The 16,845-nt window shown below is 33.8% G+C and overlaps 1 protein-coding gene across 2 annotated transcripts in view; it reads left to right on the forward strand.

Moving 5' to 3' along the window:
- The window catches only part of LOC142238811 (sodium-dependent nutrient amino acid transporter 1), an 88,765-nt gene that overhangs the window by 38,892 nt on the left and 33,028 nt on the right, over positions 1-16,845 (forward strand). The window contains exons 2-4 of one of the 2 annotated variants that reach the window (XM_075310530.1): positions 15,750-15,863; positions 16,028-16,301; positions 16,433-16,739. In XM_075310530.1, coding sequence (XP_075166645.1) covers positions 15,768-15,863; positions 16,028-16,301; positions 16,433-16,739 — 677 coding nt within the window. In that variant the 5' untranslated portion in view covers positions 15,750-15,767. The remainder of the gene's footprint in view (positions 1-15,749; positions 15,864-16,027; positions 16,302-16,432; positions 16,740-16,845) is intronic. The other variant, XM_075310531.1, reaches the window with a different exon arrangement.

Below are 16,845 nucleotides of genomic sequence, written 5' to 3' on the forward strand. Positions count from 1 at the left end.
GCCTCTGACGTATTCTCAATACTGCTACAGTAATCATCCCAAGAGTTTTGTTGAGACCTTCTCAGTTCTCGTTTATATTCTCTCAGATTCATCTTGTAAGTGTCCCAATCCTCCGGAGCTCTTGTGGACTTTGCTTTGTTAAAGAGCTTCCTGCAGGATTTCCTCATATTACTTAACTCCGTAGTCCACCATGGCGGCCGATTTTTTCCCCTTGGCTTTCCTCTAGGGCATGCAGCTTTCAGTGAAATGTTGAAGGCCTTAGTAATCCGCTCCACTGCGTGTTCGATATCTTGCACAGTGCTCATATTTGTATCCGGCACTTCCGGTATCATCAAATTGAACGATTCCCTATACCTATTCCAATCAGTTTTCCTAACATTTGGCGGAAATATGGTCTTTGAAGTACGAACAGCCAATCTGAAACTGATGTAGCGATGATCTGAGAAGCTATGTTCCCTCAAAACTTGCCACTCAGATATCTTATCATTCAGTTCCGGAGAGGTCAACGTTACGTCCAAAACCTCTTGTCTGTTCCTGGTGACGAAGGTTGGTGCATCTCCCTTATTGCAAACTACCAGGTTAGTACGCAAAATAAACTCTATTAGCGACTCTCCCCTTGCATTAGTATCACTACTTCCCCAAATACTATGATGTGCATTTGCATCGCATCCCATAATGAGTTTTGTCTTTGTTTTTAGTGACTCATCAACTAAGGTCTTAACGGCACAGGGTGGCATATCCCTATCATGTCCCATGTAGACCGAAGATACCCAATATTTGCATGTGGATATCTCTAGACTGGCTACGACAGTGTCTGCATTGCTCAATGAAGGAAGCAGAAACAAGTTTAGTTCGTTTTTAGCAATTATGCTCGATTTTATCGTTACCGGTATTATGCAAAAGTTTGAAACCCGGAGTGCTTAATTCACAGATCTTGTTCTTATATATGTATGGTTCTTGAATAAGAACAATATCTATGTCTCCTTTCATCAGGAGAACTTTTAAGGCAGCACAAGCGGCCTTACAATGGTGAAGATTTATCTGGAGGAACCGTAGAACCATCCAAATTTTCAACCACCGTCACATCAGCCGCTTCAATTGAGTCATCAAGGGCTTCCTCTTCACAGATCTCGGTGACTCTCGCAACAATCCGCGGTTCAGCTTTGGTGAGGCTTGAGCCTGTAGAAACTTCCCGCATATGATTTTCGCCATAGTCTGCAGGTTTTATGTCTCCTTCGGCTTCGCTAGGAGACTTTTTCACTGCTGACTCTACCGGAGGCTTGTCCGTTTCGGTATCCTTTGGCTGATCGCTTTTGTATACCAAGTAATTTCGTGTTTAAAAAACAAATCTGTTCGATTTTTTTCCTTACACAATATACGGATAGTACTCCGCAGACATTATTCAAATTCAACTGTAAATTGATTTTAGAAACGAATATTTCTATTAGTAATTATATGCTTTAAATTTCATAAAACAAGCTATTTGTGCGACCATATTGGTATTGTATATGTTAGTTATTATTCATAGTAAAATAGTTGAAAATGATATTTATTCTAAATAGATCTAGTTTTTAAGATGCAGATTTTTACACGAAAATCGAAATATATGATCTGTATAGGGAAGTAAAGTTCATTAACTTTTCCACCCAACAACAACAAATCAGCATTGAATTATTTAGCAATCAATTTACGACACGTGAGCTGCTGTCATTCATAATATAAAAATGTTAAATAAATGTAGAAAACAAAAAACTATTCACAGTTTATTATTATTTTTTTTAACCAGGAAAATGTATACATACGTGATTTGTTGTAATGAAAACACAAACATTTGTAAAAACAGCAAATATTTAAATAGAAAAGATATCGCTTTTATTTTATTTTACTAACTGAAATATATAGAAATTTGTTTGAAATCGTGAAGTTGATAATAATTTATACAGCAATACAGTGACTTTATATCATCCCACTTTCTTGGGAGTGATTTTAAGTAAGTTTAGAGAATTGTGATATGTTCTGCAGAATCAAACTTATTGAGAAAATATTCACTAAACTTATTGCATACCACATACTAAATATGACATATCTTCATTATCTTCTTTATATGGATCCGGAAGGAAGGAAAAAAAAAAATTTTGAAAATTTTTGCATGATCATTAGAGACCATATACTAACACCACCCAGTCAGAAAAAAACCATCGGAAAAGCGTTGTAAAAGCGTTGTGAACGGTTGATACACGGTGGGAAAAAGCGTTGTTACAACCCCAAAATGATAACATCATTCCACGGTGTATCGATTGTATTTAACAAGCGTCATGAAAACAATATTTTATACGCTTTTCCGATGGTTTAACGAACGCTTTGACAACCCCAAAATGATAACATCGTTATACGGTGTATCGATTGTTTTTACAACCATTAAAAAGCACTGAAAAACAACATTTCATTTCCAATTGTTTCTAGAATGCTTTAGGAGGGTTAGAATTATAATTTTACAGTACCTTAAAACCGCTATTGAAACAAAACAAAATTAGTGTTTTACACTTTACAAAGGAACATCAGAAAACTTAACAATTAACAATTACCCCCATTTTCATAAAGCTCCGTTAGTGTTCCTTTAACTAACCAACTTTTGAACCGTATTATGGACGAAATTGTCATCTTGCATATATATTCCATAGCCAGTTAAGATATTTGCAATTTACTTTCTGTTAATTGGCAGTTAAAGCCTAACGGAGCTACATGAAAATGGCCGTTAATAGGAAAAATACATAACTAAGATTAAGATTGACATTTATAATTGGTAAAAAATTATTTTAATATGGTCAAAAATCGCTAAAGTGAAAACTAAATCAGTAAAAAAGACATAAAAGTATACATATTTGTTGCAGATTTCTTTATATCTTGATGGGGAATAGCCCAAAGCAAATTTTCATAAAGTTTGTATTCCTTAAAATGAATTATTAAAGAAAAGTAATCGTGAAAAATTTGTGATTTTAGGGGCTAGTCATATGTCTTTATTATTTCCTATAGGTAATAATTCAAAATTCACTCTTGGAAATGTTTTAAGGTACATTAAAAAGAGAATCCTCTACGACACTAAAATGAACTTAACAAAGGGAAAAGGTTATACACAAATGTGCGTATTTCACACAAAACACTTCAGAATTTCTTAAGATTTGTACATTTTACCCCAAATGCACCAAAATAACATTCTTGCAATACTGAACTCCAATTTTTTCCTTCAAACAATGAAATTTTCTTTAAAGGTGGGTATTAAGTTCGAGTTTAGGCGATAAAAACGTCATTTTTTCACGATTACTTTTCTTTAATAATCCATTTTAAGGAATACAAACTTTGTGAAAATTTGCTTTGGGCTTTTCCCCATCAAGTTATAATAAAATTTGCAACAAATATGTATGATTTTGTGCATTTTTCTTACTGATTTAGTTTTCACTTTAGAGATTTAGGCGGCTAAACTCGAAGTTAATATTCACCTTAACATGTGAAAAAAAAAGTAATTATGTCTAACAAAATTTCTTCAATTAGTCGATAAATAAGTACTTATATTTGGGGTTTGGCGTGATGTAAGCGTTTAGTTTAAACTTTCTACTCATTTGTAAAATTACCCAAATTGTTGTTCCTAGTGGTTTCACTGTTAATGTACATATTCACTTTATATGATAAAGGAACATTATCCTATTATAAATCAATTCCTATCAACAATTATACCTCCATTACTCAATAAAAACCATTGGACATTGATGGAACATGCATTTTCAACGATAATTTTATGGAAAATTTACTATTCAAAAACCGTCAATTAATTTGTTTAGCAAGCGTTGTTTCAACGTTGGGTTCCAACGCTGTTACAACGCTCAATATTTATAACCATCGTAAATTTCTGACTGGGCATGTACCAAATTTCAGCCGGATCGGATGAAATTTGTTTCTCTTAGATGCTCCGCAAGCCAAATCTGGTGATCGGTTTATATGGGGGCTATATATAATTATGGACCGATGTGGACCAATTGATGCATGGTCATTAGAGACCATATACTAACACCATGAACCATATTTCAGCCGGATCGGATGAAATTTGCGTCTCTTAGAGGCCCCGCAAGCCAAATCGGGGGATCGGTTTATATGGGGGCTATATATAATTATGAACCGATGTGGACCAATTTTTGCATGGTTGTTAGAGATCATATGCTAACACAATGAACCAAATTTCAGCCGGATGGGATGAAATTTGCTTCTCTTAGAGGCTGCGCAAGCCAAATCGGGAGATCGGTTTGTATGGGGGCTATACGTAAAAGTGGACCGATATGGCAGCCCGATGTATCAGGCTCACTTAGACTATTCAGTCCATTGTGATACCACAGTGGTGAACTTCTCTCTTATCACTGAGTGCTGCCCGATTCCATGTTAAGCTCAATGACAAGGGACCTCCTTTTTATAGCCGAGTCCGAACGGCGTTCCACATTCCAGTGAAACCACTTAGAGAAGCTTTGAAACCCTCAGAAATGTCACCAGCTTTACTGAGGTGGGATAATCCACCGCTGAAAAACTTTTTGTTGTTCGGTCGTAGCAGGAATCGAACCGACGACCTTGTGTATGCAAGGCGGGCATGCTAACCATTGCACCACGGTGGCGGAGCCGACTATATTATACACTGAAAAAAATATTGTCATTAGGCCACAGATTTCATGTCCTTAAAATACGAATGCAAGTTTTGCTAAGAATAGAAGAAGCATTTTTCTGATATAAAGTTTTTTTTCCTTGTCCAAAAGTTTATAAACTTTTCAATGAAGTCGTTTTGTCCTTAAAATTAAATGATTCGACTTAAAAATGGGTATCATAACATGAAAGAATCTTTTTATACCCACCACCATAGAATGGTGACGGGGGTATAATAAGTTTGTCATTCCGTTTGTAACGCATCGAAATATCGATTTCCGACTATATAAAGTATATATATTCTTGATCAGGGAGAAATTCTAAGACGATATAACGATGTCCGTCTGTCCGTCTGTCTGTCTGTCTGTCTGTCTGTTGTAATCACGCTACAGTCTTCAATAATGAAGCACTCGTGCTGAAATTTTGCACAAACACGTATTTTGTCTGTAGGCAGGTCAAGTTCGAAGATAGGCTATATCGGTCCAGGTTTTGATATAGTCCCCATATAAACCGACCTCCCGATTTGGGGTTTTGGGCTTATAGAAATCGTAGTTTTTATCCAATTTGCATGCAATTTGAAATCTAGAGGTATTTTATGCCCGTAAAGAGGTGTGCCAAAAATGGTGAGTATCGGTCCATGTTTTGGTATAGCCCCCATATAGACCGATCTCCCGATTTTACTTCTTGGGCTTATAGAAACCGCAGTTTTTATTCAATTTACCTGAAATTGGAAATCAAGAGGTATTGTAGAACCACAAATACGTGTGCCAAAAATTGTGAGTATCGGTCCATGTTTTGGTATGGTCCCCATATAAAACGACCTCCCGATTTGGGGTCTTGGGCTTATAGAAACCGTAGTTTTTATCAAATTTGTCTGAAATTGGAAACCTAGAGGTATGTTAGGGCCATAAAGAGGTGTGCCGAAAATGGTGAGTATCGGTCCATATTTTGGTATAGCCCCCATATAGACCGATTTCCCGATTTTACTTCTTGGGCTTCTAGAATCCGAAGTTTTTATTCAATTTACCTGAAATTGGAAATCTAGAGGTATTGTAGAACCACAAATACGTGTGCCAAAAATTGTGAGTATCGGTCCATGTTTTGGTATGGTCCCCATATAAAACGACCTCCCGATTTGGGGTCTTGGGCTTATAGAAACCGTAGTTTTTATCAAATTTGTCTGAAATTGGAAACCTAGAGGTATGTTAGGGCCATAAAGAGGTGTGCCGAAAATGGTGAGTATCGGTCCATATTTTGGTATAGCCCCCATATAGACCGATTTCCCGATTTTACTTCTTGGGCTTCTAGAATCCGAAGTTTTTATTCAATTTACCTGAAATTGGAAATCTAGAGGTATTGTAGGACCACAAATACGTGTGCCAAAAATTGTGAGTATCGGTCCATGTTTTGGTATGGTCCCCATATAAAACGACCTCCCGATTTGGGTCTTGGGTTTATAGAAACCGTACTTTTTATCCAATTTGTTTGAAATTGGAAATCTAGAGGTATTTTAGGACCATAAAGAGGTGTGCCAAAAATGGTGAGTATCGGTCCATATTTTGGTATATCCCCCATATAGACCGATTTCCCGATTTTACTTCTTGGGCTTCTAGAAACCGTAGTTTTTATCTGATTTGCCTGAAATTGTAAATATTCTGGTATTTTAGGCTCACAAAAACGTGCATCGGATTAAGTTTTTATCGGTCCATTTGGTAATGCCTCCATATAGACCGACTTCACTTCTTGAGGGTGTAGAAGGCGCACTGATCATGAAAATTGCTTGAAACTCAATGTAAAATTTCCAGAGTTTACTTCTACAGATTTAAGATTTCAAATCAAGACGTTATTTTATAATTTTCTTGCACACTTACAAGAGATGTTAATGATTCCTCTAAAACTCAAACAAAAATGGTTCTTATAAATCCATCCATGAAATCTTTAAATTTATCTTCGGGAAGTGTCCTCAAGTCCTCAAGCCCTCCTGAAATTTCAAAGGAAACCCTAATATTTGGTTCATGGTGGTGGGTATTTAAGATTCGGCCCGGCCGAACTTAGTGCTGTATATACTTGTTTTGGTCTAAGGTCAACTTGACTTTAATAATTCAGAAAAATTCTTTAAAATAAATGCAATTGTCTTTTTGCATCTTGACTACAAAGCAAAAACGTCTTCAAAAATAGGAGATGTTTTTGAACACTTTCGTTTAAAGACGTTTTTACTTGAAACATAGCATAGTTTCTACTGGAAGTCGTGCCTGAATTTGGAAATTGAAGTTGTCGTTAACACGTTTTTAAAGGACTTTGATAGCATATGAAAAAAAAAAAAATAAAAAATCGGAAAATTAAAATTTGTTTCCTAGAATCAAGTACACAAAACCCAAATTTAAAAGAGAGTTGTGTCTTAAAAGAATACTTGCTTGAATTCTCCGCTTCTTTGACTCGGAATCAATACCAAAATCATTAGAGTAAAGACAAAATCTTTGGAACCGGGCATGTTTTTTTTAAGTGTAAATCTGAACCGATTTCAGACATTGACGACGATCGGTTAGTAAAAAAAGTGCAACGTGACCCCATTTGTCGAAATCGGGCGATACATATATATGGGAGCTATATGTAAATTTGATCCAGTTTCTTACAAATTCCATAGCGTTTGTCCTTGTGCCCAAAAATCACCCTGTACCAAATTTCATCAAAATCGGTTAATAAATGCGACCGGAATCCTGTGAACAACAAATACATGGATCGATGGACGAACGGACACCAAGCGCTAGATCGACCCAGGAGGTGATTCTGTATAGCTAGGTACAAATTTTATGGGGTCTAAAATCAATATTTCTTGTAGGCACATTTTTTGGTTGAGGCTATAAAAAAGGATGCAGATTTAATTTTAATTTTTTTTTTATTTTGCGTAGAAAAAGGAAAAAATCGAAATATCATGATTTGTCGACTTGGCCTTTTAGAGCTTATACACTCAAAAAAAAAAAGTTTTCTTGGATCCAAAGATTTTGATGTTAGTGGCAGCCCGATTAAGATTCAGGCTCACTTAGACTATTCAGTCCATTGTGATAAATAAATAATAAATAAATAAAGACCTTCCCTTAAGGATTTTGGTATTCATTCCGAGCCAAAGATGCGGGTTCTTTAAAATAAGGAAATTTTTTTGCGACCTCTTTGGCTTTAAATCTACACCCTCACAAAAAATCGCTTCTGTAACATATACTCCCAAACATATTTTGCTTGAAGCATATACATTTTTGGGTATTGCCCAAACATTTATATGTTTGATCTCTTCCAATATATAATATGTTTGAAAGCATATTGGTCTAAACAATATATGTTTGGGTAGTCTAAGTTCCAAACATTTTGTATTTTTGCATCCAAATTCAATAATGTTGTCTTCCAAAAAACAATATGTTATTATGTGAACATATAATATGTTTGGAAGCATTTTGCACCCAAAAATATTATATGCTTAAAAAAATTCTCCCGAACAATATTGTGCTCAAAATTTTATTTATTTATATATTTACAATCATAATGAATTATGAAAATAAACAGGTAATATAGGTGCTAACAACATAGGTTTTCGACCTGAATGCTCAAAATTTTGTTTCTGCCTAATTGTATATTCCCTCACATCTTTCTCACTTCCACGAGATTTTTTAGTTCTTAGCACCTTTTTCTGTAATACAAACATTGTAGAAGAAATTATTCAATTTTATGATTTTTTTATTTTAATTTTACCTTTTGCCGGACGGGGATTCGAACAGCGGACCACACAGTTGGTAAGGATCAAAGAAGTAGCTGATCAATTGCCCAAGGGAAAATAAAATGTTAATTTTGTAATAACAAGCAACAACCACCAACTTAATTCAATATCGCTCCCTGTTAAATAGCGCTCCAAGCTACTAAACACATATATGTTTATAGGCTATTTCTAAATTAATATATGTTTGCATCCAAGCATATTATATTTACAAACATTTTATGTCCCAAACATAATATGTTCTAACATATTAAGATATGTGCCAAACATGTTATGCTAGTTTATGAACATTATATGCTTGCACTCAAAAATATTGTGTTTAAAAATTTGTGTTCCAAACATATAATGTTTATAGCCAAACATATGAAAAACAGTCTTTTTCATCCGTATAGGATCTATAAAATTAAAATTAGGATACAGATCTCATTTATCGAATTTTCATTGTCTTTTCGAGGTTTATTAATAAAGGTACTCACGTACAAACAAATGTCAGCTTAAAAATCCAAATTATAACGGATACTTCAACTTAAAAAATATTTTCTTAATTCCAAAAAAAAAAAACTTCAACCAAAGATGCTAAATCCTCAAAATAAGTCTTAGCTTATATTTGAATCGTTTTTATCTTAAATCTAAAGATTCAATATTTCAGTTAATTTAAGGACGATTTTTTAAAATCAAAAATGTGTTTCTTTACTTTAAGGAAAATTTGCCTTAGTTTAAAAACATGCAACTTTAACGAAGGGACGCAAATTTTCAAAATATGTGTGCTAAATTTAATGAAAAATTTTTTTGAAGCAAAGATTATAAACTTTCTTTTAATTAAAAGTTCATTATTTTAAAGAAATATGTACTTAATAGTGTGTAAATTGCGCATGCTAAAATTGAAGTTGCGTAATCTTTAATATCACGTAAATATTTTTTTCAGTATAGATTATGAATAAATAGTGAATTGAATTGAATAAAAACAAACACAAGACCATGTAATTAAACCATTTATTTAAATTTTTTATTTGTTTAACAATGCATTCAATACCTAATTGCAATTAATTTTTTTTCTTCAATATCTAATCTAGTTTCACTCCACTTATGTCAAAATTTCAAAAACCCCAATTAAAATGGTCAATAAAATCCAAAATAATTCAAAAAGATTTTCATCTTGTTGTAAATGTATTTTGTGAAATTTTTAGTGGTATTTTGTTGTCATAATGCGTCCAAGCCAAATATTAACAAAAAAAATTCTAATTTTACCAAGTATCCAGATTAGAGATGATAGCGAGGTCATATAAAACAAACAAAGGTGGTTTTTATGAATTTCATTTCCCCATAGGAAGAATGGAACAATAATGGAGGTGCAAACACTTTTTTATGATCGCCTTAATAACTCGTTATAATTACGACTGTTATTGATAAGAGGCTGTCATTCACCTTTTATTGAAATGCAAATATGTATTTCAAATGTTCTTCTAACTTGCATAGATGTCTTATTTCAACATTTTTGGGGATAAGTATTTCATTATGGGGCCATATATGTTGAAGGTTAAAACCTTCATAGGGGATAACACTATTATGAAAGTCAATATAAATGTCGCCTTCTAAATTCCTTATGTTCAAACTTCGAATAATATGGTTCAAGTTCCAACTGAGATATCCATTGACCTCATATGAAAGATGTGCCTAACGTAGTGGATTACACTTTGGCGAAACCACTTTTCGACAAAAAGTTTGAAACTCTAATTCCCAACAGTGAGGCATGGTTGGAGCACACAGACCCCAGGGAATAAACGTCATATAGATTTCTACACTGATGGCTTCAAATTGGATGGACAAGTGGGTTTCGGAGTATATTCTAAAGACCTGGAACTTCGAATAGCGAAAAGATTATCTAATCACTGTACACCCAGAAAAAAGTGCCTTCGAAACTAAAGGAAAAAATTTTCATCAATATAGTTTATCCATTTTATTTCCATTAAGGTAAATTTTTGTGAAAAATAATAAAATTTACTCGTTTCAGTAAAAAAATCCTAAACTGTAAGCAGTTAGGAATAGTTCATTAACTATAATAAGGCATGGAATTTTACTCATACTATTTTCTTCGCTGGGTATAAGAATTTACTACTGAAAAAGAAAATTTTATTCACCGATAACAAAGCATTCGTAAAAATAAACAAAAACCGAACTAAAACCAAGTTTCCTCAAAATTAGTAAAATTTCTTATAAAATGATAATTGCGACTTCCTTTATAATAGAAAGTTTTTCATACATACGAACAACACTTGGCATAGAAAAATATTTTAGTTCATTCGTACTAAGAAGTATGCAATCCTTTCAAAACTTAAGGAAACACACTTGTTAGAATATAGGAAATTTTCCTACATTTCTATTGTCTACCTGTAATCGATTCCTGTCATCGTAATCGATGTGTTTGCGCGTGGGTGTAATCGATATATTTGCGCGTCGGTTGTTTTTTTAGTTGGAATCGCGTTGTTTTGGTATACGGAGAGATTGTTAAAAAATAATATGGTAAAATAATATAATAAATAACAAATAAAATATATAAAATATTTGTTATTTTAAATTAGTGAGAAAAATTTTCGTTTTTTTAAATAAATCTATCAATGTTCGTGATAGTGTATAAAGAAAGAAAACACCAGCAGAATAACAACCCTTTCATTTGTCTTCATTTTGGAATCTTCAATTATCAGGTAATATTCAGTGACGCTAACCTTTTGCAACAAAAATGTTTTATGATTTTTTATATTTGTAGGTATTGAAATTGTAAAAGGAGGACAAAATCGTTAGGCAGCAACTTATTAAAAGTGAAAAGTACAAGAAGAAGAAAAAGTGCCCTTTTTAGTTGATAATATCACACGGAAATTGGAAATAGTGGAATAATAAACTAATATTTCAAAGAGATTCGATGCTGTTGATTCTTAATAAATATATTCAATATATTAATAAAACATGTCTTTTATTGAAGATAAAATTGCTTATAGAAATAAATAAAATTGTATTTAAAAACGAAGGTAAGCAGTTCTAATTATGAAGTAAAAGTTTTACCACAAATGTGTAAGATTTGTCGAAATGAATGAAAAAATGTCAATAAAATCATTCCATATATGAATTCAAATTAGTTAAATTTTTTCATTCTGTAGTATAGTGGTATATAAATATAGGAAAATGTTAACTAATATATGGAATGCATTATTCCTAATTTCTACGAAAATCACATCGTTCAAACAAATAAAAATGTCTTTGGCGCTATACGAAGTTCAACTTTCTTCACAATAAGTTCATTTTAACTTAAAGAAGGGGTCACTTTTTTCTGGGTGTAGTGTTTTTCACGCTGAAATATTAGCAATCACAGAAAAAAATGTCACGAAAATTTTTCCGATTAAAATTTTAATTGAGTTTTAAAAAGTATTCAATTAAAAATTTAATTGATTCAACAAATTTTCTAATTGAAACAAAAATCAATCACAAAAATTAATAGCATCAATTAACTTTTTAATTGGATCAATTAACTTTTTAATTGACTTTTAATTAATTTTTTAATTGATACTATCATTTCTACACACAAAAAAAATTTTCTGATTCAATCACGAAATTAACTGATCCAATTAATTTTTTAATTGAAACGTCTTCAATCACGAAAATGATAGTATCAATCACAGTTTTAATTGGGCATAGAAAAAATTCTTGATTAAAAAATTAATTGATGTCATTAGCAATTTTCAATTAATTTTTTAATTGATTCAATTAAAAATTTAATTGATTTTAAATGCAAACCCCAATTAATTATTTATTTAAAAAGGTAACTATTTTCAATTACTTTCTGAATTGGCTTAGAGTTTTTATTTGGATTAAGAAATGTTCATCACTTTTTTAACTGACTTAGTCTTCCAAATTTGATTAAAACGTTAATTGTATCAATTAATTTTTTAATTAAAAATTTTAAAATTTTCAATCATTGACTTAATTAACTTAATGTTTCTATCTTGATTAAAAAGTTAATTGTATCAATTAATTTATTAATTGAAAAAACATTCAACTTGAATTAACTTTTTAATTGGAAATATTTTGGTATTATTCTTTTGTGTGTATGATTGAAGATATTTCAATTAAAAACTTAATTGGATCAATTCATTTCGTGATTGAATCAGAAAAAACAAGTATATACGGCCGTAAGTTCGGCCAGGCCGAATCTTATGTACCCTCCACCATGGATTTCGTAGAAACTTCTACAATCGAATTACTTGGGTTGTGGTATCTTAAAACTTCTTAACATCGTTTTCTAAATTTTGAGTTAGCCCATACGTGGTATATATTAGACAAAAAAGTTATGTATAGGTAAGTCTACAAATAATTACGAATCGACATGGACTTTTTGCACGGTACGTAGAGAGCCAGAATTGAAATAGGGGGGTCGCTTATATGGGGACTATATACAATTATGAACTTGATTGTGTGATTGGGGATCGATTTATCTGAGGGCCATATATAACTATAGACCGATATGGACCTAGTTAGGCATGGTTGTTAACGACCATATACTAGCACAATGTACCAAATTTCAACTCACTCAGATGAAATTTGCTCCTCCAAAACCAAATCTCGGGATCGGTTATATGGAGCTATGTATGATTATGGACTGATATGGACCACTTTTGGCATGGTTGTTAAATATCATATACTACCACCACGTACCAAATTTCAAGCAGATCGGATGAATTTTGCTTTCCAAAAGGCACCGGAGGTCAAATCTGGGGGTCGGTTTATATGGGAACTATATATAATTATGGACTGATAGGAACCAATTCCTGCATGGTTGTTGAATACCATATACTAACATCACGTACCAAATTTCAACCGAATGGGAAGAATTTTGCTCTTCCAAGGGGCTCTAGAGTTCAAATCTGGGGATCGGTTTATATGGGGCCTATATATAATTATGGACCGATATCGACTAATTTTTGCTTGGGAGTTTGAGACCATATATTAACACCACGTACCAAATTTCAACTGAATCAGATGAATTTTGCTCTTCCAAGAGGCTCCGGAAGTCAAATCTGGTGATCGGTTTATATGGTGGCTATATATAATTATGGATCGATGTGGACCAATTTCTGCATGGTTGTTAGAGACCATATACTAACACCATGTACCAAATTTCAGCCGGATCGGATGAAATTTGCTTCTCTTAGCGGCATCGCAAGCCAAATCGGGGGATCGGTTTATATGGGGGCTATATATAACCGATGTGGACCAATTTTTGCATGGTTGTTAGAGACCATATACTAACATCATGTACCAAATTTCAGCCGGATCGGATGAAATTTGCTTCTCTTAGAGGCCTCGCAAGCCAAATCGGGGGATCGGTTTATTTGGGGGCTATATATAATTATGGACCGATGTGGACCAATTTTTGCATGGTTGTTAGAGACCATGTACCAAATTTCAGCCGGATCGGATGAAATTTGCTTCTCTTAGAGGCCTCGCAAGCCAAAACGGGGGATCGGTTTATATGGGGGCTATATATAATTATGGACCAATGTGGACCAATTTTTGCATGGTTGTTAGAGACCATATACTAACTAGAGGTGTGCACGTGAGTAATATTTTACTCACGCTCACGCACACTCACGACTGAAAAATCATACTCACGCACACTCACGCACCAACTTTTTTGGTAGGACTCACGCTCACGCACACTCACGAAAAGAAAATTTGTACTCACGCACACTCACGCACGAAAACGTCGAAAAATACCGTGACTCACGAAAAATATCGTGATTCACGAAAAATATCGTGACTCACGAATAATTTTATGATTAATTTACCTTACCGAAGTGTCTGAAAACATGAGCATTATTAAAATCGAGAGTGTTATTAAACTCTTAACATCCCAGGTGTCACTAAAATTGTTATTGAATTTAACTCTTAAGCGTTTTATGTTGTTGAGCAGAAATATTTTCGTGAGTGTAATTCGTTACTCACGCACACTCACGAAGATATTATTTTCGTGACTCACGCTCACGCACGACATGTTGGTTTGTTAATCACGCTCACGCACACTCACGCTGTTGTCATGAGCGTGACTCACGACTCACGCACGAATCACGAAAATTTTCGTGAGTCACGACAATTTCGTGTCACGTGCACATCTCTAATACTAACACCATGTCCCAAATTTCCGCCAGATCGGATGAAATTTGCTTCTCTTAGAGGCCTCGCAAGCCAAATCGGGGGATCGGTTTATATGGGGGCTATATATAATTATGGACCGATGTGGACCAAGTTTTGCATGGTTGTTAGAGATCATATACTAACACCATGTACCAAATTTCAGCCGAATCGGATGAAATTTGCTTCTCTTAGAGGCCTCGCAAGCCAAATTTGGGGGTCCGTTTATATGGGGGCTATACGTAAAAGTGGACCGATATCGCCCAATTGCAATACCATCCGACCTACATCAATAACAACTACTTGTGCCAAGTTTCAAGTCGATAGCTTGTTTCGTTCGGAAGTTAGCGTGATTTCAACAGACGGACGGACGGACGGACATGCTCAGATCGACTCAGAATTTCACCACTACCCAGAATATATATACTTTATGGGGTCTTAGAGCAATATTTCGATGTGTTACAAACGGAATGACAAAGTTAATATACCCCGCATCCTATGGTGGAGGGTATAAAAAAAATAATAATAATTTCGATTGTTCGAAATATTTCAAATAAATTGATATGGGCATTAAAATGAATCGATCCAGCCCATCTGCTAGTCTAACATTCTAGGAAACATAAAAAGATAGATAGATCGGAGTCGAGCAAAATGTTTACGACTCCGACTCCGGCTCCAGCAAAATCTTCAGACTCCGACTCCGGCTCCACAGCCCTGTGTTTCAAGTCGATAGCTTGTTTCGTTCGAAAGTTAGCGTGATTTCAACAGACGGACGGACGGACATGCTTAGATCGACTCAGAATTTCACCACGACCCAGAATATATATACTTTATGGGGTCTTAGGGCAATATTTCGATGTGTTACAAACGGAATGACAAAGTTAATATACCCCCCATCATATGGTGGAGGTTATAATTAATTGATCCAATTAAAAAAATACTACCAGTTTTTGTGGATTGATTTTTGTTTTAATTAAAAAGTTTGTTGAAACAATTAAACTTTTAATTGAATATTTTTTTCAAATTAATTAATTGGAAAATTGTTCGTGATATTTATTTTCTGTGCACTAATGCTGTGATATGATAATTTTTTTCAAATGTTGTTTTTTCTTTTCTTTTTTTTCAGTTTGCGCTTTAAACCAATATGACAACACCCCATGAAAATCCGGCATTTATTGGAGATGAAGACTGTAAAGATTTGGATAGAGCAAATGAAATGACAATAAATTCAAATAGTGAGGTATGTATGTTTACGTATTTCTCTCTAGCTATAATGATAAACAAATAAATTTTAATTTTCAAAAGAAAACAAAATAATAAACGTGATAATATTTCATTCTCAATTCCAACAAAACAAAATTCCTCAATCCTCGTCATGATTTTCCTACATTTATATCACTACAGCCACCTCCTAAAGATAAACCTGCCGCAAAGGAACGTGAACAATGGGGTAAAGGTATCGAGTTTCTTATGTCCTGCATTGCCATGTCAGTGGGTTTGGGAAATGTCTGGAGATTTCCTTTTACAGCCTTGGATAATGGTGGAGGAGCATTTCTGATACCCTATCTAGTGGTTCTATTTTTGATAGGCAAACCCATCTACTATTTGGAAATGATCATAGGACAATTCTCAAGTCGAGGTTCGGTGAAAGTTTTTGATTTGTGTCCAGCAATGAGAGGTGAGTTATATTTCCATGATTTTTTGTTAGCATTTTATTTGTATGTTTTTTATTTTGGTAAACATTTTTCATTATTATTATTTTTTTCATTTTACCATTTTACCCATTATCTGTTTTCATTTGTGGCACAGGCGTTGGCATTGGTCAAGTCATCTCAATATCTATGGTCACCACCTATTATGTGGCCATTATGGGTATGACAATGCGTTATCTCTTCGATTCATTTAGATCACCACTGCCCTGGTCCGAGTGCAATGATTCTTGGAATGCAGTTTGTGTTGCATCCGTAGAGAAGAATACGGCCAATGTTCTATACAATTCCGCCAATAGTTTTAGTATACGATTGAATTCATCCCATCCGATTTCGATGGCCAATATCACTGCCAATAATTCTTTGCAAAGTTTAAAACCTATTTCATCGGCGGAATTGTATTTTATGTAAGTTTTACTTGTGTTTTTGATAAAAAATGCCCTAACATTTAATGGGTTTTGGGGTTTTTCTTTGCATGCTTTTTTTACTAAAATTAAACAATTAAAACTGTTC

The sequence above is a fragment of the Haematobia irritans genome, chromosome 5 (assembly GCF_050003625.1).
Source record: "Haematobia irritans isolate KBUSLIRL chromosome 5, ASM5000362v1, whole genome shotgun sequence".
Lineage (NCBI taxonomy): Eukaryota > Metazoa > Arthropoda > Insecta > Diptera > Muscidae > Haematobia > Haematobia irritans.